The sequence below is a fragment of the Megascapheus bottae genome, chromosome 18 (assembly GCF_031878675.1).
Source record: "Megascapheus bottae isolate mThoBot1 chromosome 18, mThoBot2.hap1, whole genome shotgun sequence".
NCBI classification, from domain to species: Eukaryota; Metazoa; Chordata; class Mammalia; order Rodentia; family Geomyidae; genus Megascapheus; species Megascapheus bottae.
In genome coordinates this window covers 16,131,180-16,152,210 of record NC_143526.1, presented here as the reverse complement: position 1 = coordinate 16,152,210, position 21,031 = coordinate 16,131,180, and the positions used below count along the sequence as shown (strand labels likewise).

At 51.1% G+C, this 21,031-nt stretch overlaps 1 protein-coding gene across 1 annotated transcript in view; it reads right to left on the bottom strand.

Moving 5' to 3' along the window:
- Window positions 1-3,092: 3,092 nt before the first annotated feature.
- Rrbp1 (ribosome binding protein 1) overlaps window positions 3,093-21,031 on the bottom strand; it is a 68,171-nt gene continuing 50,232 nt past the window's right edge. The window contains exons 6-24 of the mRNA XM_090351955.1: window positions 20,836-20,954; window positions 18,818-18,971; window positions 17,193-17,331; window positions 15,437-15,606; window positions 15,277-15,311; window positions 12,730-12,820; window positions 11,818-11,910; window positions 10,761-10,853; window positions 10,591-10,674; window positions 10,359-10,448; window positions 9,737-9,829; window positions 9,286-9,357; window positions 8,296-8,391; window positions 7,645-7,728; window positions 5,899-6,006; window positions 5,163-5,246; window positions 4,645-4,743; window positions 4,115-4,258; window positions 3,093-3,643 (exon numbers count right to left, since the gene is read on the bottom strand). Coding sequence (XP_090208081.1) covers window positions 3,608-3,643; window positions 4,115-4,258; window positions 4,645-4,743; window positions 5,163-5,246; window positions 5,899-6,006; window positions 7,645-7,728; window positions 8,296-8,391; window positions 9,286-9,357; window positions 9,737-9,829; window positions 10,359-10,448; window positions 10,591-10,674; window positions 10,761-10,853; window positions 11,818-11,910; window positions 12,730-12,820; window positions 15,277-15,311; window positions 15,437-15,606; window positions 17,193-17,331; window positions 18,818-18,971; window positions 20,836-20,954 — 1,884 coding nt within the window. The 3' untranslated portion in view covers window positions 3,093-3,607. The remainder of the gene's footprint in view (window positions 3,644-4,114; window positions 4,259-4,644; window positions 4,744-5,162; window positions 5,247-5,898; window positions 6,007-7,644; window positions 7,729-8,295; window positions 8,392-9,285; window positions 9,358-9,736; window positions 9,830-10,358; window positions 10,449-10,590; window positions 10,675-10,760; window positions 10,854-11,817; window positions 11,911-12,729; window positions 12,821-15,276; window positions 15,312-15,436; window positions 15,607-17,192; window positions 17,332-18,817; window positions 18,972-20,835; window positions 20,955-21,031) is intronic.

Here is a 21,031-nt window from a genome sequence, read left to right as displayed (position 1 = left end):
TTCTTGTGTAATTATTCATGGGCGAATTGGGAACTTGGCTTTCCATATGGGGCAAATCAAGTTTTGATATTTCTGACAGTTACAGCAACCGCTCTTCTCTGCTCTATCTCCTAATTCCGAGTGTGTATCCAAATGCCAGCCTTGGGGAGGCAAAACAGTATTTTCCTATCTTTCAGAGTTGCTTGGCATCCTGGATTATTCTTTTTCTTTTTCGAGTAGCTGTACAAAGTTGTCATTTAACAAAGCTGTTTATGAATGTTGGTTAATGTTACCTTTGAACATTCTCACCTATTTCCTATACCCCTTCCCTCATTCCTCTTAATTTTGTAGGCTATACATTGGGTACTCTTTTTCTCTTCATTCATCTACCCCTTCCCCCCATTCCACCCCTTTTAAGAACCCACTTACTTTATTTTGCTGAACTTTGCCTAAGTACACTATCTGAGATTTCCCGAACTTGCCATGTTTCAGTTAAAATTCATATGGATTACTTTTCTTTGCAAAGCACTACTTTAGTGGCTGTAGAGTCAGCCCAAGGCTGCCAAGAACAAGCCCTGTGGGTAGAGCCAGGTATCAATCAGACAAGGCTATTTAAGAACAGCTTTCTGTGCTGTAGCATATGGGGGTGGCCCCATATCAATTATCACCACTGCTTCAGAAATACAGGTGTGTGTGTGTGTGTGTGTAACAGGGGGAGGGGTGCCAGGGAAAGGCACAAATGGTTACTTAGGTCTCTGGAGCCTGTTTGATTTCAGTGCCAGAAGTTGCGCTGGCACCATTCCTCTTCAGGTGGGTCTGGTGTGGTTAAGAATTTACACTAGTCAGAAGCAAACCACAAGTATACTGTGCTTCTAGGAAACATTTACATCTTCAGAAGTTAACACATAAGTGTGTATGGAAATTTGCTTATGGTTCCTCTAGGGATTAATCTGGGACTGAGAAACCATTAGAGCTTGACAGTGACAGTGAGGTGTACTAGGCAGAATACAAATCTGTGAGAATAGTGACTTTGCTACAGAATGACTGCCTTGGTCTGGATAATTCCATGGTTGACAAGTTTGTTCTGTGAAACATTGGAGGCTGGCTTATTCCTGAAATATGCAGATTCTAGAGCTGGGTTCTGGCCAGGTAGGGGACATTAATTGTAGTATGTGTATGGCTATGGGAGGTGGCTCATGGAGGATAAGCTTCCGCAAGCTGAGTGGCAGTTTGGCTGGCCAGGGCTCTGGGAAAGCCGGACTGATAGGGTGGCCTGACAGGCAAAGGCCTGGCAGTGTCTGGCTCCCTCAGCTGGCCTAGAAAATGCTGCTGGGGCTTGGAGACCTTAACGTGTAGAAGGCAGGTTCCCTCTTAAGTGCCGTTTTCCTAGGGCAGCCCCCGGGCCCACAGTGTACATTCATCTTCATCTGCCTCCTCTCCATGGGTGGACCCAGCTCCCACTGGTGGTCTGAGTGGAAAGCCAGCAGCTTGTTAACCCCAGCACCCTTTCTTCCCCCTTTCCTCAAAAAGCATTCCCTGTTCCTGTGCCTTTGGAAAGGTTTCTACCCAGATGGGAACTTTCTGTTTGCAGCGATTTTGCTTTTTTGGTCATGGCTGGAGTTCTACCTCTTGAGCCATAGCTCCAGGAGCCCTGATTCAGGGCACAGGTCTGGCCCCCACTCCCCAGGGCCTCAAACCACCTATATGGATGGCCACTTGTATGGAAGTTCTTTTTCCCCCACGGCCCCTTTGTTCCTGTCCTCCACTTGCATGTGGAGGCACACATTCTACTGAGGTACCTCCTTCTCTTGGGGCTTAGCTATGGCCGCTGTTCATGAATTTAGATCTAGCTCTCCAGAAAACAAGCCCTTTCCCCAGGTGCCCACACATGGCACAGTGATGCTGCCCACATACTGCACTGATATGATGGAAGCTGGCCGGCCCTGAGGTTGCAAGGTGAGGTGCTTGCACTTCCGAGGGGGTCAGCTCACCTCACAGAAACAGGAGCTCCCAAGAGCCAAGCAGAGTCTAACCACCACTCCAGCCTGCTCCAGCCAGAAACCAGAATGGGTGTCTCAAGACCTGTGTGCCCCCTCCACAGCCTCAGAGTTCTAGGACAAGTACGAGTGTTACTTCACACAGTTCAGCCTCAGCATGCCCTCATTTGTACCAGTCCTCCAGTTGGTACTTGTGAACCCCAGCGTAAACCTAAATGACTTTCTCCAGAACACTAACACAGGATTTGAGTTTGGCTCTGTGTTCCTGCTCCAGCAGATGCTATATGGATAGGGGGCTGCTGGAAAACAAAGGCAAGAGCACACAAGCATATCAGCATGTCAGAACCTAGAAAGAGTCCTAGTCCCAACCAAGAAAGCCATGGGATACAGGCCCCACAGCAGTTGTCCACTCTGCCCTGCATCGCCCTCGCCTCGCACTGCTATCTTGCAGGAATTGCCATCCACGAGTTGTGCTCCAGCCCAATCTAGCCAATTGGGGGGGCTTGGCAGGGATGAGCAGTACTGGTCCTTAATTGTGGCAACCCCTTGGGAAGACTGGTTGATATTTGGCATCAGGACTCTGCAGCAGCTTAGACTCACCCTCCCTTCCCAACATCCCCCTGGGGCCACACTGTCACTGGCTGTGAAGTATTTGTAGATCTGAGGATCACAAGAAATCTAAGTTGGCTTCTGCCAGAGAAACTGCTACAGAAGGAAGGCTAAGCTGAGAGGTGCTAGAGCCCCACCACCTCTTGAGGCATGGCTGTCTACCCATGCCCCAGGCCAAGCCTTTGGCCCATCATTTAGAACTCACTTCGCATAAAAGCACACACAAAAACCTCAGGTCCTCAAGGGCACATCATTGGATGTCACAGGCCCTACCTTACTTACCTGGTAGGCCCTAGAGCCTGGGAGGTGATGGAAGAGTCAGTTGGGTGGAAGAAGGGATTGAGAAAGCAGTGGGTTTTACTCCCACTCTACACAGTGTCTGGTTCTGACTTCAGAGAAACCAAGAGCCACACTTGGGCTCTGCTACCAGGGACAGGCCCTTATGTTGTTCTCATTCTGGACCCAACAGTCAGACTGGGAGTGCCAGCAGAATACATGAGACCACAGTGCCGGGCAACAAGTTGGTTTTAATGGCATTAACATCCAGGTCACATCAGTTCTTGGCAACTCCAGGGGTGAGAGGCTGCTGCCTTGCTGAGCTGGGCTCTAGCCCTCCCGTCCGCTCTGCAACCTCTTGAGAACTCACCACTAGGTCTGGCCACTTCCTGACCCCTCCCAGCCCCACTGTGAAATACATGGCAATTGCACTGATTGACATAGATCTCCCTTAGTGTCCCGGCCTCCCAGCACACCCTGGCCTGGCAGAGTCGATGAGGCTTTGGCGTCTGCTCGAGGTGGTCCAGGGCTGCTCCTAGGAATAGTGTTTATCAAGTGTGACAAGTTTATTTTACAGACTGGGGGTCTGGAAGATTTTTTTTTTTTTTCTGTTCTAAGAGACTCTTTGTCTCTAATGGCTTCTCAGGGCTACTGGAAGTTGGGCCTGGATGATGCTGTGTTGGTTGTTCTATTTGTTTATAAGGAATGTGTAAGGCATTTTGGTAAGTTGAAGTTTCCACAGAGACTCAGACAGAGGTGCCTTCCTTTGAGCTGCCATCCTCCTGTGAACAGAACAGACACTTGAAGGGAAGGACTGTCAAGGACCAATGCACAGCCACTCCCCTTGCACTAGGCCCTGTCCCCTCCAGACACTCGAGAGAAAGCAAACCCATAGCTTGCTGTGGGGTTGGGGATGGAGGGTGGAAAGGATGGGAGGGGGCCCAAGAGTGCAGGAGGATGGGTGGGCGTGTGTGAGCCGGTAGGCAAGGGGCTGGCTTGAGGAAGGGCCCTTGCAGAATGAGAACTGAGCTGGCCATGAAGACCTCTTACTGAGGAACCATGTTTCCCTGGGTGCTAATGCCATGTTCCCATGTGAGTCTCCATCTCTATCATCTCCACTTCAGTTGTTTTTCCTCTCTTGGTTTACTTTTCAAAGCCCCTGAGCACCACATCTGGGCTCCACTAGCAGCTGACTTGTGCCCACTCTGCAGAGCACAGGACCCAGCCCCAGGCAGCCCAACATGCAGACTCACTGTCTTGTCCAACTGTTCCTGCAGCTTCTTCACTGTGTCCTTCTCTTTTGCCAGTTGTTCCTGGGTTGTCTTTAGGAGCTCCTGCAGTTTGGTGGCAGCCCGCCCCAGGTCACTGGTTAACTTCTTCTCCTTTTCTAGTCTCTCCTGGGAGTTCAGGGGTGAAGGGGATCAGCAGTTGACCCCACCCCCCCTTAGCTGTGCAAATGGGACCCCCACCCCCAGGCACAAAAGGAAGGCTTCCGCTCTCTCAGACACACAGTCAACTGGGAGATGCAGAGAAGAGCTTCCTGGATGACTATCTGTGCCCTGTGGTCAACCAGTGCTGCCCAGACAACTTCCTGGCTTGGCCGAACCCAAACCAGTTTGCTATGCGTTGACCAGCAACTGCCATGTAACAGCTTGGCCCACTGATTGCCAACAAGGCCTGGGCTATGAATGGCTTTCCACTGACTGTCCTCCCCACCCCCCACCTGGGTCCAAGGCTAAGGGTGGCCATCATCTTGAGTAGAGGCCCCAGGCTCATCCTCTACCTTCAGCTGTATGACCTCTTCTGTTCCTGAAGACTCCAAGGGGCCAGCAGCTCGGAGCTTCTCCAGTTCTTCTTGTAACCGACATGCAGTGGCCTGAGCCTTGTCAGAGAGGGGAGGGTCTAGGTGAGACACCCTATACAAACGGACAGCTGTCCAGCCCAGCTGAGGCCTCCTCAGGCACGGGGGACATCATTCCAAGTGTGATGGCGGCAACAACCCAAGTAAGCCACACCTATACAGACAAGAGCCCGGAGCCTGACCACAGCATGCTGACCAACTGAGGTGCCTTCCGTTAGTAGACTCGACCCTATGCCACCTACCCAGAACCCTACAGCCACCCCTAGTCCCAGTATGATGGCAGCAGGTCCAAGGTCATTGGTTAATTTCTAGCCACTCCTGTAGGTTAACAAGAGGATTAGAACAAGTGCAGGTGGGGTGGTGAAGGGGTTATGACCCACTAACTCCATAGAGATTGAGCCTGAAAGTTAACGGCTGAGAGTCACTGGGCAGAGCCTGACCTCCTCAAACTCGGCTGTGAGCTGCTGCCTCCGCGTCTGCTCATTCTCCAAGATGGCTTCTGTCTGTTCCAGCTGTGTGTTCAGCTGTGTGGAGACACCATAAACAACTTGGGAATCTAGTACTCTCTTGAGTCCTTAAGGATCTGGAGCAGATTGAAACAATAGGCCCCAACTTCTAGCTACTGTCTAGGGTTACCTCTTCCCCCATCACCCCAGTGAGTTCCCAATACTCTTCCCTTTGGGGAGACAGTGCTGAACACAGCCCTAGAACAGAAGCTGGTAGTTGGGAGAGGTGCCAAGGGGACCTTAATGACCTTACAAGCTTCTAACAGGACTCCAGGACAAGAAAGATGCTTCAGAGCATGAGGCAGCCCCAAGCCCCCCTGCCTTCTGCTCTTGGCAGCTGTTCCTTGCTCTAAAGTCTAGAGCAGATGCGCTGCTAATCGATGTCCCAACAAGGATTTTAACAGGGGCCGAGGCCTGCGGCTGCAGATAGAACCAAGAGCAGCTCCCTTGGCTCAGCAAGCACAGACTTCAAACTGTAGGAACCCTTGTTCTGGAAGAGCTAGCACCGCCCCCTCCCCCACTGTCTCTTGGTCACCTGCCCTTCCCTCTGCCTCTTTCTCAGCCCTTGGTAAACCAAGCAGGTGGAGAGGGTAGCAGTAGGGCCAGAAAAGCCACACAGCTCCACCTAGGGCAGTTAGTAACAGCCTAAGTTCCATCTCACCACCCTAACCTTCATGGGGTCCTGCTCAGCTGGGGGAACGTCTGAGGGGATAGCCGGGGACCCAGCCATGCCACCATCCTCTACGTGGCTCTTCATCTCACTCAACTGCTGCCTGACCTGAAACAGGGAGGGGCAGGTTTGTGCAAATACACAGCAGATGCAGGAGGCCTCATTCACACATCCCCACCCACCAGACCATAGCTGCTCAATTATCAAGGCCCCTAAAGGTAACCCACGCCCAAGTCCTCATCTCTGCACGGGGGCAGAAGAGAGATGAGGGGGGGAAAGACAGGGGACAGGGACACAATCTGTGCCAAACACAGGCCTGGACATCAGTCAAGCCTCTGGCTGGCCACACCCATGTGTTTCACTTCAAGGTGTGGCAGGAGGATTCCTGCAAGGAAAGGGGTAGAGACGCTGCTGCCTGCATCCCAAGTTCTCCTTCAAGAATGAGGTTTCTCAGAGCACTCTGGGGTTTAGGGGAAAAAAAGGGCACTATTTTGCCTCATATTACCCCCCTCCACCTGAGATCTACTACTGGGGCAAGTAACACATGACATGAAGTGGTCCTGAGGTCCCCAGATCCTGGGATTGCCATTTGAAGGGTAGCAAGGCCATCGTAGGAGCTCTGGAAAGGTACAAGGCACAAACACTCATGGGATACTCCAACAGCTCTCCCAACAGCACAAGAACCTCTGGGAGGTTGTTCTGCATGCACCTCCATCTAAAATGCACCCTCTTCCTGGCCTATCACCCAGACCTGGCACAGCTAAGGGCTGAGAGAAGTAACCTGAAATCCAGGCTGAAAACCCACTCCTGGCATGAGACCCTGGAGCTGGAAGCATGCTAACTTACTACATCATACAGGTCTCTTAAAAGCCAGTACATTATAACTCAAAGTCCTCTAATTCCTAAATGTTGACAATTACCTCAAAGTTGTTTTCGTTGTTGTTGCTTTCTTTTGCCAATCTTGAAGCTTGAACTCAGCCTGGGTGCTAGACCTGAGCTTTTGTGCTCAAGGCTCTCTACCACATAAGCCACACATCTTGCGTGCATGAGCCACCAGCACCTGGCAACCTCGACATTTCTTAGAAAAGACTATGCAAATCTGAGAGAACACTGCAGTGGCTGCTCCAATAGGTGTAGTCTCTATAAATAAGGAGTGGCTGAACTGGCCAAGCAGCAAGGGCATGGGATAAAACAGCTGGCTGAAAACCAGGCAAACCAGGACTCAGGCCGCCTACACATCAGGGTTCTTCCCATCAGTGAGCAGGGCTTCATCTCTGCACCTAGTGCCTGACACAGGCTAGTGTGGCATAGGCCAACAAACCTGTGGTAGAAATGAAGGCGCCTAAGCCATTATTGAGCTAAGGAAAACCCACACAAAGCAAGGACTTGTCAAAAGCCACAGGGCAATGGATGGCCAGGCCTAGAAGGACCCTAGAGCTATCTGGTCCAGAGGTCATCAGATTGCCAATGCTCAGGGGAGACGAGATGGGTTCACAGGGCTACCCCCACAGCTCCTCCCACTGCTCTGTGCAAGAGACCAGGTGTCCAGAAGAAATAGAGATGGAACACTCTGGTACTGCAGCCACAGACCAGTTCAGAGCTTGGGGCAAACATGCCAGAGGCCCCACATAGCCTAATGGGTGACACTAGAATCTTTGAGTGGATATCCAAAAAACAACTAGCAACTTCATCTCACACACTCCACATCACCCCCCCCCCCCCCCGAGAGATGCCAGCACCACCTACCAGGGCGAGCTCATTGCTTTGTTTCTGGGCTTCACTCTTGGCTGCATCCAACTGAGATTGAGATTCTAACAAAAGTTGCCGCAACTTGGGTGGAAAACAGCCAGTTGGTTGGCGAAAAAAGGAGAGAAGAATTGAATACCAGTTTCAGTGAATCTGCAGTTACATTCGTTTACCTCAAATATGAGCGAGGGCGCAAGGAGGCAGAGCCACCGTTCCCCAGTGAAGACGATGGACACTCATGCCGGCGGGCCTTCCTAAGTATCTGCACATTATCTCTCCTTAACAAAAGGCCACCAGTTTGAGATTAAGGCAGGATAGGAAGTACAAGGTTTAGGCTTTCTGCTTCTGAATAGTTAGAAGACAGGAACATATTTAAATCCATTTCCTCCCAGGAATGTAAAATGCTGCCCTCGGCAGGCCAGGCTCTCCAGCTCTGCTCCTGTGCTACTCGAGGAGCTGCCCTTTTGAAACCTGCTGAGACAGCTTAGTCCAATCAAGTGTCTACAGGACTACAAGTAAAAAGCCTGAAATCGGACTTTGCAGCTCACACTGACAAGAGTACTTTAAAGAGCCACCCTGGGGAAGATCCAGCTCTGCTGGGCAGGGGCCCTATGGAGCAAGGATAAGAGTCCCTAGAGGAGGTGGACTTACCCCTGCCACTTCCTTGGCATAGTTCTGGCACTCAGCGCTGGCAGCTGCCATGTGCTTCTCCAACTCTGCCTCCAGTAGCGAGGTATGCTCCCGCACCTGGATGAAAAAGCATGTGTGTGTAAGTACATGCACACATACACACTGGTAGAGGGGCACTAACAAACAGGGGGCACTAACAAACAGGGGGCATCCAGACTGGCTGGCCCGGGGTAAGTAAGCAAGCAAGGGTTCTGGAACACTCAGCTACTGAGTAACCCAAGGCCAACAACAAAAAAGTCCTTGACAAGAGATCCCCTTACTGGAGATGGGAACCAAACTCTGCCATTGCTGGGTCCTGCTATGTGCTCAAACCTGAGTTGTAGAGAGGGCAGCTCTTAAGTGTACTTGCAAGAATAGGCACCAGAGACACCCTCGGCAAGAAGAGGGCACAGTGCAGTGTCTGGAAGAGCAGCAGTTCCCCTCAAATGCAGCCCGATTCCTAAGGCCATTGGCTAGGGCTATGCAGTTCTGCATAGACTCACACTGTCTAAGGCCATGGAAGTAGCAAATGCTACATTCAGGGAAAATAGGACAAGATCTTTGCTCAAGAGAAAACAGCTTCTTTTCAGACATGGTCTACAAGGGGAAAAATAACTCAGGTGGTCTTAGTAATGTTTCTCTTTTCTTTTCTCTTTCTTTCTTTCCTTTTCTTTTTCTTGTTAGTTGTAGGGCTTGAACTCAGGGCCTCAGTGCTGTCCCTGCGCCTCTTTGTGCTCAAGGCTAGTGCTCCTCCACTTGAGCTACAGCATCACTTCCTGTTTTCGAGCGGTTAGGTGGAGGTAAAGAGTCTCACAGGGACTTTCATGCTTGGGCTGGCTTTGAACCACGATCCTCAGATCTCAGCCTCCTGAGTAGCTAGGATCACAGGTAGGAGCCATGGACATCAGTATGAAGTTACTTTCAAAGAGGCTCACAAACGAGAAAGCAGCTCTCAGCACAGCCTCCACGTACCTGATCTGAGCTTTCAAGTTCTCCTTTTAGCTTCTCTACGATGTCTTCGAGATGTTTCACTGTGACCCGTGACTACCAAGCAATGGAAAGGCTTTGTGAGACATGAGGATCTGAGAGACCATCTTGGGAACACTCCCAGCTTAAGGAGCTGTGTATACCCAACCCCTCCAGACAGAGCCGGGCAGCCTGGCAGCCTCTTCCAACAGAGACTGGAGGAGTCTCCTTGTGACCATTGAGCTATCATTGTGTACATGTAATTTATAGGACATCTCCCCCCAGACACCAACCATGGTACCCAAGACTCTTAGGTGACAGATGACCTGTCCACCCACCTACTGGACCTTGTGGAATTTGAAGCCAGCGGTGTATATAGCCCAGTGCGCTTGGCTTCTCTGTGTTCCACAGCAACGCCCCTGCTGCCAGCCCGGGGAAGTATGCACGACTGTCATACCTTCTGAAGTTCCTCCTCGGCAGTGCCTACTTTGGCCTTCCACACCTGTTCCTCTTCCTCCACACTCTTCTGCAGGTCTTTGAGCATGCCCTCCTAGGGGGTGGGGAAGCATTGAGATGGTCCCTCTCGCTCCTCCAAAGCACCCATAGCTCCTCATGGTGACCTGCTGGCACCTCCCTGCTCTGGCTGAGAATCTGTGGCCCATGTACAAGTGCTAGATGCATGCTGGGAAAGGAGTGTGACCCACATGAAGCCATTAGGACTTCCTTCACCGTAAGACTTTTTCACAAACGCTGACCCCAAGGTAAGTCCAACACTGACTTTGGCCTGATTCAGGGCTGCTTGTCCCATCCTGCCTTGTTATGCATAACCACACTCTCCCCAGTGTTAGACACCAGTCCAAACTTTCAACTCAGCGTTCTCTTTAGCTCAGAAACAATGAGGATCGGAGAGCCTTATCCATCCAGCCAAAGAAATGGGGGTCTGGACAGGGGACACAGTCTGCCCCAAACGATCCAAGTTAGTGCGCTTTGCTGGCGTTTCTGTCTCCTGAGTGTAGGCCCACAGCTCTCCTTTCGGGTAGCCCCGGGCAGTTGACAGATGCCCGTCCCTGACTACTGACCGTCTCTGCCAGGATGGTACGGTACTGGTCACACTCAGCTTGCAGGGTGCTCTGGGTCTCCTCAGCTTCCCTCAACTTGGAGGCCAGGTCCTAGGGGAGAGAACACGTCTGTTTATTCTCTTTTCTCACCCACCTGCTGAACGACCGTGGGGACCCTCTCTCCTAGGAAAAGGAGAGCTTGGTGACAGGGGCCACGCTGCTGGAGGCCCCTGCCCAGCGCAGCCTCATTTACCAAGGAGGGTTCTGCAGCAGCCAACGGCTTCTTCAGCAGCTCGGGGCCCTTCTCCTTGAGCTCCTGCAGCCAATCATTGTAATTCTGCAAGGAACATGCACAGTGATCACAGCTGGGCCTGAGTTGCTCCCTTGGGGTCAGGGGGTCCTTGGGAGCCCTGTGCCTCCTACCTGGTGTGCTGAGATGGAGAGCTCCGGGAGCAGAGCCAGCAAGGCCTCCTTGGTCTGGGCCTCGGTCAGACGTAGCTGCTTTTCTGATTCTTCCTGAAGGAGCCAGAGAAAGAAGAGAGTGGCACTTAACTCCACCCCAGAAAGGGCTCTTCAGGGGAAGGACAGGAACCAGGGCAGAAGCCATTCTGGTGGGGTAGGGCTATGCAGGGTTGCTCTTAGTCCCGGGTGGTGGGTGACAGTTGTCTTGGACCTCCCACCAAGAAGTTAGACTCCAATAGCTCTCCCTTTCCCATCTCTTTCTGACTGTCCACGCCTGCTGACAGGGCTACACATGTAGGGCGAGCATTTGGGTGGAGCTGGGGCAGGAAGCTGGCAGAGATGCTTTCAGTATTTTGAAAGCAGGCAATGACAGGTTAGGGTTGTGAAGGTAGAGAGGTTCGGTGTCCCTCAGCAACCACTCTGCATACAGCCACTGCCAAACAGGAACAGCAGCTGGGAGGCTCATCCAGCCACCGTGGAGGGAGTGTGGGGAAGGATCAAGTTTCCACTCGGCAGAGGAAGAAAACGGATGCAGACAAACACAAGGGAAGTTGTCTGGGGTTCTAGCTCTCCAAAGCTTGACTATACCCTGCTGTGCCAGGCCTGACTTCCAGTTCTGCTCCTCCTTGAAGAACAGCCCAGTGGCCTCCACCAAAAGCATGACAGAGGAAAAGGAGTCAAGAAGGCCTGAAGGAGCCAAAAGGCAAAGCTTAGGACCACAGAGTGCCCCACCGACTCCACCTTGTGAGATGGCTGTAGGAGTACTGGAAAAACTGGGCACACACTACTCTCCTCCATTTCTTGGAAAAACAAAGAAAAGGGAGAGAAGGAGGAGAGAAAAGAAAGGAGGAAAGAGGGAACCTGGAACTCTGTGCTGAGCCCCGAGCATCCTGTGTGGATCGGTGAGATGCTCTGAGGCCAGGGCGGTCTGTGCTGCAGTTGACCCCTTTTCTTGGGTTTCCTAAGCCAAACGGGTGCTACTAATGGATGCCAGTCTGAGGATAACCAGGGCTCTAACCTTGGCCTGGGTCAGTGAGCACAGTTTCTCCTCACAGGCTCTCTCAGACGAGGCCAGTGCCTCCATCGCCTTCCAGTTCTTCTCTCGAAGGTCCTGAGTGGGGAGAACGGGGAAAGGTCAATGGCTGCTTCCTCAGCTGGTATCAGCAAGTGCAAGACCCAGAACCTCCCTGATGCTACTCAGGTCAGAAACAAACATGTCTTTTGCTTGACCTGTGCCCATGTGGCCTTTCCTGGGCAGCACTCGACAGAAGGTAAGGAGCTATAGCCCAGTGTGGGACTGGCCAAAGCACAGGAGCAAAGAGAGGACACCCTTTCAGGTTCAGGGAAGATTTTTAAGGGAGGAGGGAGAACCAGGCTCTATCCTCAGAGAAAAAGAAGTTCTTGCCACTCAACGAGCATTGACCCCCAACTGGCTCTGGCCTGGACTGCTCCTGGGCACGCTTCTGCCTCTGCCGGGGAGCGACCAGCCGGTCCTGGCTGCGTCACAGGGCAGGTAGAGAAGATGGGCCCAGGCCCCCACAGCCTCCACAGACAGGGACAGTGTGTCACCTGCCCGGTTCCTCCAGGCCCTTCTCTGGCATGAGCCTATACCTATGTGCTTAGAGTAACCATATGTCCTAGGCCAGGCCAACTGGCACACTATGTCCCCGGGGAATGGTATCACACTTGGAGGCTGCCCCAAGGACCGTGTGCGCTAGAACCACTGGTGGTCTGCAGGAGAGGAAAGAGGCTGGAGGAAGGAGGAGTGCCCACAGCAAGCAAGGCAGGAAGGAAAGGAAGGTACAGCAGCCAAGCTGAGCCTTCTTCTTCTTTGGGCAAGCTCCACAGCAGGATCCCTGTTTGGTTTCCTCAGGATTTTCCTCTCTGCTCCACCCTATTCTCCCCACCCCAGCTTGGCCACATCACTCACATTGTTCTTCCCTTTCTGCTGCTCCATGGCCTCTTTGAGCTCAGTGGCTTCTTTCTCCAGACATAACACCTGGGCCTCCAGCTCCTTGAGCCTAGGGGATACAGTAAGGTCATAGCCTTGGTTCTATTTCAAAAGGACTCCTTCAGCTGCCCGGGGCACCAAGTCCTGCTTGAACCTTCATACTGGCAGAGTTCCCTCTCCCCACAGCCACATCTGTCCCAGGCTGTACTTCCTAGGAAGATACTTGAACTGAAGACTCAAGATGGCATCACATCCACTGGGGCCCCAGGTACCACTGCTCTTGGATGCTCCCAGAAGGCCACCAACTTATAATTCTAAAACCCAAAGGCTCTGCTCCTGGGATCTGAGGACTCCACTAAAACAAGCCCCTGACACTGTGGGATTAGTGAGGCGTTCATCCCATCTGGACTAGCCCACTGGGCTTTGTCTACCCTCACCATTCAGCAATGAGGGGTTGATACTGCTATGAAAAGTGGGATAAGTTTCGAGTTGATACTTTAACGTGCCCCTTCTGCTTTCCAATTTAGAAGACAGATAGGGAAGTCCAGGGATGTATGAAACCTAAAATCCCAGAAGTAGCCAATGGCAGCTTGAATGAACAATTCTAAGAGTCACCCAGATCCAGGAGAAAGACCCATGGAGGGAAGCTGCCACTAGCTGGGGGAAGCAAGCCTCCACTACTACTGCTATCCAGATGGGGACCTGACTCCCTTGTTTCTCCTGCAAATCTATGGTCAAAGCATTTTTGAGAACCACCTTTCTAATGCACATTAATTGACTATAATGTCGTGCCTGGCCAAGCAAGGTGGCCATGCTTATCACCCTGATAATGGACTCCAGCTTGGCACAATCTGTTATGTGTGTGTGCCTGTGTGCCTAGCACAGTGTGTATCAGGCTGGCACTGTACCACTTGAGCTCCAGATTCACTTCCCATTTTTTGGTGGCTAACTGGAGATAAGAGTAGCATGGATGCTCCTGCTCAGTCTAGCTCTGACAAGCCTACTGGATGGCTAGAATAAGGAACCTTGTTTGTTGATGGCCTAGGACACAACCAAACATGAGCAGGGGGGATGGAGGATAGAAGTCACCCTCTACACCTCTCTGCAACATGGCTGTTTTGAGGACATGTAGCTGAGACACACATCCTGAGCTTATGAACATCCACCTCAGAGGTAATGATCACAAGACTGTGGACTCTAGAGCCACCCACCCAGGCGCCAGCTCTGTTTGTTGCTAAGGCAACAACAGACTTATAGTCTCTGAGCAAGGCCTGGTGCTGGAACTGCTGACACTGATGGAAAACAAGATCTAGTCAGTACTGAAGTCAACTCAGAGACAAAACAGCCCTAAAGCATGGTCAAGTCAATTCTAAATTGCCCCCATCATGGGTGGCAGCAGAAAGCCTGACCATAGCTATTCACTTCCAATTTCATGTACTGACCTTGGTCCCTAAAATCCCTTGCTTTGTAAATACAGAGTAAGCGTGTGACCAGCTAATTCTTCCCCAGTGGGGAAGATGAACAGTAATGGCAGGACATCTGCTTCTGTTAAGGGACCTCTCCCTTCTCCACACAAATGAGTGTGGCTTTTTGCGACTGAGCACAGCGCTTACTGTGGTTTGGCTGTTCTTTGTCCCACAGTGATTGAGCACTCTGGAAGATTAATTCCCCAACGTGGTAGTGTTAACAAGTGGTGGAGTCAGGCTCTGGTGGCTCAAGCCTATAATCCAAGCTACTCAGGAGGCTGAGATCTAAGAAATGCAGTTCAAATCCAGCCCAGGCAGGAAAGGCTGTGGGATTCTCCACTTAACCACCAAAAAGCTGGAAGAAGGGCTGTGGCAAAAGTAGTAGACTGACAGCTTTGAGCAAAAAAAGCTAACAGGCAGTACACAGGCCCAGGATTCAAGCCCGTATGGACGGGGACACACACACACACACACACTAAACAGAAATGGTGGGTCCTGGAAGGAAGTAGTTCAGTCACTGGGGGCACTGTCCTAAGGAGGAAATAATGCTGGTTTATAGCTGCTGTTTTTAAGTTGGTTTCTCTGAGTTGTTATAAAAGAGTAAGCCTGACCTCTTCCCCGTCCCTGGTTTTCTATCTTGCCATGTGATCTCTTGCATGCACCATTAGGCCATTCACCATGAAGATCTCACCAGAAGCTAAATACACGTGACTTCCTGACTTTGGACTTTCTGCCTCTAAATCTCCTATCCCCACTGCCCCCTTCCCCCGCCTGCTGCAGAATATCCACCTAAAGAAGTTTCTGTGATGGAAAACTAACTAAAATGGAACTAGTTGCAAGGCTACATTTTTTCCCCTCATGCAGCCCCGTCCTCTTCTCCAAGTCACTGGAGTGACGGGGGGCTAGGACAGGGATTTCTGCAAGGTTATCTTCCTCCAGGGAACTCAACAACCAGCTCAGTGATCCAGCTCACAGAGGCCCTTGGTCACTCTGTGCTGAGGCTGGACTGAGCGGGCAGGAGCCCAGCTGTCCCACAGACCTCCACACCTTGCCAGCTTACCGGGTCTGCTGCTGGTCGGCCTCAGCTCGATTGGCCTGCAATGAGACAGAGAAATCTCCTTGGTCTCCATGAGGCTCAATTGTGTAGCTACCGGTCAGGGCAAGAGGCCCTTTGCTTGTGGAGTCCCCTTCCCCTCCTGTCAGCCTGGGAAGGGGCTGACCTGGGTATCCTGGGCTTGCCCTGCCTCTAGCAGGGCTTCGATGGACTGGATCCTCTCTGTGAGTTGAGAATTCTCTGCCCTGGCTTCCTTAAGTTGCCCGTGGAGATCATTCAGTTCCTCACACTTGCTCTTCACTTCCCCCTCGGAGGACTGTAATTTGCTGTGGAGTTCTGTTGTAAAGGGAAGCAAGAGAGAAGTCAGGGCCTGAGGTGGACATCTCAAAACTGCTGCCTCTCTCTCCAGGCGCAGGTAGGACACTAAGGGATCCCCTCCAGTCTCCTCTATGTGCCCACAGTATCAGGACCCCTTCTTACCAGTGAAGATTCTCATGAATACTGAGGGAAGTATAAGGAAAGTCATATCTTGGCAATAACCCTTTTGAGGATCGTTAGGTAAAATGAAATGCCCACAGACCCTTTGATAAGAAAATGAGGGAGATCTACACTGGGTATATATTGAATCTTCTAAAGATTCATTCTCTAGCTCATTCTACTCACATCAGCTGAGACCAAGAGTAGGGGCAACTTGCCAGACTCTTTTAAAGCAACTATGTGGGCGCCAGCAGCCAGGCCTACCCAGGACCTGTCCTGGCCCCCCTTCTCCTCACACCGAATATCCTCTTCTTCAGTTGCTCTTAGATGTCCCACAGTGTTGCTTGTGGCTCAGGTTGGTACCTGTGACATCCTCACCTTGGCCCAATCTTATTTATGACCCCAGGCTTTGCTCCCTGCCATTTCTAAATGAAGCTGTATCGAGACAACTCACAATCAGCATTTCAACCTTCTAGCTATCCTCCTCCTGACTGCTGTTTCCTCTCACTCATCACCATCTCTATAGCTTCCTGGACAAGCTCTGGGGTCTGGGACTGGGTAACTGCAGAGCACTGTCCTTGCTCTCCACGGGCCACTCCTGCCCCTGTCATCCATTCTTCAGCCAGGACCGCAGAGTGTAGGAGAGGCTGTAATGTCCCTGGTCCCCAAACCTTCCTGGCACACTACTCCTTATAGGAAAGGTGAGCCCCTGCCCATCAGGCCCAGTACCAGTCACCGATCCTCTTAGTTCTAGCATCTGTTTTACTTCGTTGCTTGTTTAGAACATGTTCGTAAGTTGATTCACTTCTCAAGAGCTCTATGCTCGCTCCTCTATGGGGCTGGCCTCATCATCATTCTCATCCAGGTTTAAAGATCCCTTCTCCTACTTCAGAGAAAACGTCCCATGCCTAAAGCCACACTTAGCCTTCTAGAGCAGGAACCATAGGCTGCTCCTGGAGCCTTGTCTGTTTTTAGAAATGAAGCTTCATTTAAACAGCCAGGAGGGTTCATTTCACATTGTTTACTGCCACATTTGGCCACAGTAGCAGAGCTGAGGCGCTATAAAATAAATCATGTGGCTCTGGAAGCCATACCTGCCATCCTTCTATAGACTATCTGTCCCTCTACAGACTAAGTCTTTGAGTAGAATACACTCCCGTGATTCCGGCCTTCTGGGAGGCACTGCTAGTCTAGTAGCCATGGCACTGGCTCTCACCAGCACCATATGCTCTGTCAAGCCTTTGGAGACCTTTCAGCCCCACTTCGTGTCCACTCTGCACCCCTAGAGGACAGTCTGCTACTGGCCTGTACCCACAGCGGGGGACGATCCCAGTCTCTTCAACTCTCCAAGGGATAGGGTTGGCCCACTGTGCCATGGTGCTGGCAGTAGGACAACAGTGAATAGACTCCCCTGGATCTTCTGCTAACAGGAACACCGTCCTCACCTGCTATCCGCTGCTGTTGCTCCTGGGCCTTCTCAGCATCTGCTCGGAGGTTGGCATGGCTGGTCTGTGTACGGCACAGCTCTTGGCTGACCTCATCCAGGCGCTTCTGAAGAGCCTCCTCACTCTCCTTATGAGATGCCTAGAGAAAGGAAGAGAGGAAATAGGGCTGTGAGGAAGGGAGGAGATTGGGCCTTCACCAATTCTAAGGTTGCAGAGGACAAAGTTCTTCACATGGTCTTCCTATTCCTACTAAATCCCTGGGTGCTAGTCTTGTGGTTTGTTTGCAAAGAAAGATCTCCATTTCAGAATGCTCTCAAACTGCACAATTTTACTCTAGCCAGTGCTCCTTAGGGAACATCGAGCCCGGGGGCCTATGACCTTGAAATCTTTTGGTCAGATTTTTTTCTTTGGGGTACTGGGCATGTTGAACTTGGGGCTTCACACACCTGAGCCACACTCCCAGTCCCCAAATATCATTTACTAGGACATACATGATAGAACAGATACATATGCTTCTTACATGCTGCTCATTGGCTGCCCACAGTCTGTCTGCCTGTACTGATAGTTTTATATGGCCTGTGAATGATGTTATAGATATCCAAAGGGTCGTTGGCAAAAAAAGTTCTCCACTCCTGATTTAAAGATTCAGTCCTATCCATATTAAATGTACGGCATTTAAAGGGCTGTCAAAGTTACAACCGCCAATGTTCCACCCTGTCTGAGCCATTAAAATGCTGATTTCATGGGGTTCAATCTGAATTGTGGAGACTTCTGTAGCAGTGCGGATAGGTCCCCCTCATTTAAGAGCCACCAGAGCTTTGATGCACAGATGTCCGTGCAGTTTCCTTCCAGTGCAGGCAGACTGCTCTCAGTCTCTAATAGTCCCAACTGACTTTCCAATGGCCTTCTTAGTAGTCCATATGTCCAGAATTCCCACATGCTGAGCTCTAGGAAGGAAGTGCTTGTCAACTCCTTTGAAGACTAAATTTCCCAAAAGACCAGAAGACTACAGAATCCACAAGTTTGTCTAAGGCAGGGCCGAGGTACCATGCATGGCCAAGTGCAAAAGGGAAGCAGGGCTGTCAGTAACTGGTCTAGACAGGGCATCAGAAACTATAGGGCTGACTGGCAGCAAGGCTCCTGGGCTGAGGGAAGCAGACTGGATGTTATCTGGTAGACTTTAAAGATAGTGTCCCTCTCTCTGTAGGAGAAGAGGCATCCTCTTGGGGACACAGCCTTAAGACGACAGTGTCTGTGGCTAGTTAGCTTACTGGCAGAGTTGGCAGTGGTGGCCAACATAGGAGGACAAATGTAAGCTGAAGCTAGACTCAGAGGGTACAAATCCTGCCTTTAATATGTCCTGGCTATGTCACTTAGGGAAGTTGTTTGCCCTCTCTATTCCTAGAGGGTTATAATGATAATTACCTGATTTAGTGCTTAGAAAGTACCCACAGTGAAGCTCAACACATGGGTACTAAACAGGCTAAGATCGAAGGTTTGAGCCTTAGCACTACTTACATCTTCAGCCATCGGAAATGATTAGGAAGACATGACTCAGTGTGACCAGACAGATAGACTTAAACAGCAACCACCAGAATTCCCAAGTGGCCACCACACTGACTCACCTGTAGCTGCAGGACTTGCTTTTCAAAGGTGGATGCCTTGGCTTCCAGAGCCTTCCGCTGCTGCTCTTCTTGGCGTGAAGCCTCGGATTTCTCTACCAGCTCCTTGCTGACTTTGCTGAGCTCCTGTCGGAGCTTTGCCAACTCAGCATTTTGCCTGTAAGACAGTCATCAGCTCTGACTGATGGACAGACAAGAGTAACAAGGCTACTTGTGCCTCCCTCTGAGACATCTGCTCTTTTGTAAGTATTCAAGTTTTGGAACTATTATCAAAACCTGTTTTGCACTACAGGAGATGTATAGTCAAAGATGTTTTGCTAGCAGTGTAGAACAGAGAAAGCAAAGGCAGAATGTACAAGGAAGCGTCCCAGAGGAACTCCTATTAAAAAAGCCACTGGAGAGGGATACAGGGTGGCTCATCCATCCCTGTAATCCTAGCTGCTTAGGAGGCTGAGATCTGGATGACTGTGATTCAAGGCCAGCCCAGGCAGGAACGTCAGCAAGATTCCATCTCTAATTATCAAAACGGTGGGCTGGAAGCATGGGCTCAAGTGAAAGAACATCAGTAGAGCAAACAAACTGAGCAAGCATGAACCTCCAAGTTCAAGCCCTGGTGTTAGCACAGAAAAAGACCATCACTGGAAATGTAGATCAAACAAGGCAGCAGAGGCAAGGCTTACCTTGCCAAGATTCAGGTAATGTGAGAGAAAGGGTGAGGTGGGCTTAGAGATGGGGCCTGGGAAACCTGTCCCAGTGCTGAGCACTCCACACTAGGCAGGGCTTCCAGACTAAAGGGCTACTACCAGCAGCTACCACCTTAGCTCAACAAGTTCCTAGGTTTCAGGGCTTTCTCTAGTACAAAGGTCACAGTAGATTCTGCATGACAAAGGAGGCTATAGCATTCTTCAGTCCCTGTCACCTTCTGCCATGGCTTCAAAGGAAATGGCAGGGACAAGCCTCCAGTCATTGAGCAACAGGAAAGAGATAAAAACTGTACAGGTAGAGAGGATAACAGAAGGGATGGTAACTGGAGCAGGTAACTATCACACCCAGGAAAACACTGGGCCTAGCCCTTCTTCACTGCCCAACTCTGGTGCGAAGGGGTTCTCATGCAACATCTGGTCATAAGATGAAGTGCCAGGGCTCAACCAGATCTCTTGATGAAAGCAAATGCTCTCAGAGTAAGAGGATGCTAGCAGGGTACTGTAGACCAAGAGACAATGAAGACATGGATATCAATTGTCAATGCAGTGTGGTGCCTTGAGGACAGGCCACTGAGACTGCAACAGTGGAATTGGGAAGCAGAGGCCAGGGGGACAGTGTTAAACACTGGAAGTGAAGAGCTCCCCTCCAGAACTGGGGTGTTGCCTATGAACTCTCCAGCATTTCAGCTGGCAGGAAGAAAAGTAGAAACTCTAGGAGCCCGGCTACTGGGAAACAGTACTCACTGTAAAGGTATAATGGGAGACTGTGTGCATAATGGAAGATTGGGGTGGGGGCCACAGCAAGTTCCTAGACTGCTGTCATCACCATACTCTCATTCTAGACAAAATGCTTGGGTACTGCTACTCTGGCCACAAACAAGAGTGTGGAGCAGTGTCCCTTGGAGGATGCTATGAAGACAGGCACACAGTGAGCACTCAGGCCAGGCCAGCGAGACTCCAGCACCAGTCAAAATCTGAGGGCTGGCTATTCAACCCCCACCACACAGTGCACACTGTCAAGATAGGACTGGCCTCAGGCCCACTCCAGGCTTCAAGAGAGAACATACTGCTCGCCTTCAGGGATCTGACCCGAAGCAAAGCAGGTCATCTGCCAGAAGGTTCAGTTGCCCAGAACCAACACAAGAGATGGTCGGGACAGGCCCTGCATGAGGCAGTGGTGGAAACACATGGGGCCATAGATGGATGCCATACCAGCTGCATACTGAGCAGGAAATTAAGACTGCGCCTGCCCTTGCCCCTTGGGAGTCCAAGGGGCTCACACAAGTTTCAAAGCTCTGTGTGGGACACTCAGCTTACTTGCTCTCCACCTGGCTTGTGGCCTGGTTCAAGGCATCCCTTAGGATGGAGTTCTCCTGCTGCAGGCGGGCGAGCTGGGTGTTGGGGCCATTCTCCAACTGCTCCTGGAGAGTCCGGATCTGGAAAGCCATTGAGGAGAGCATACAGGGAACACTGACTCCTATGCCACAACCCAGACAGAACACCCCAGCACCCT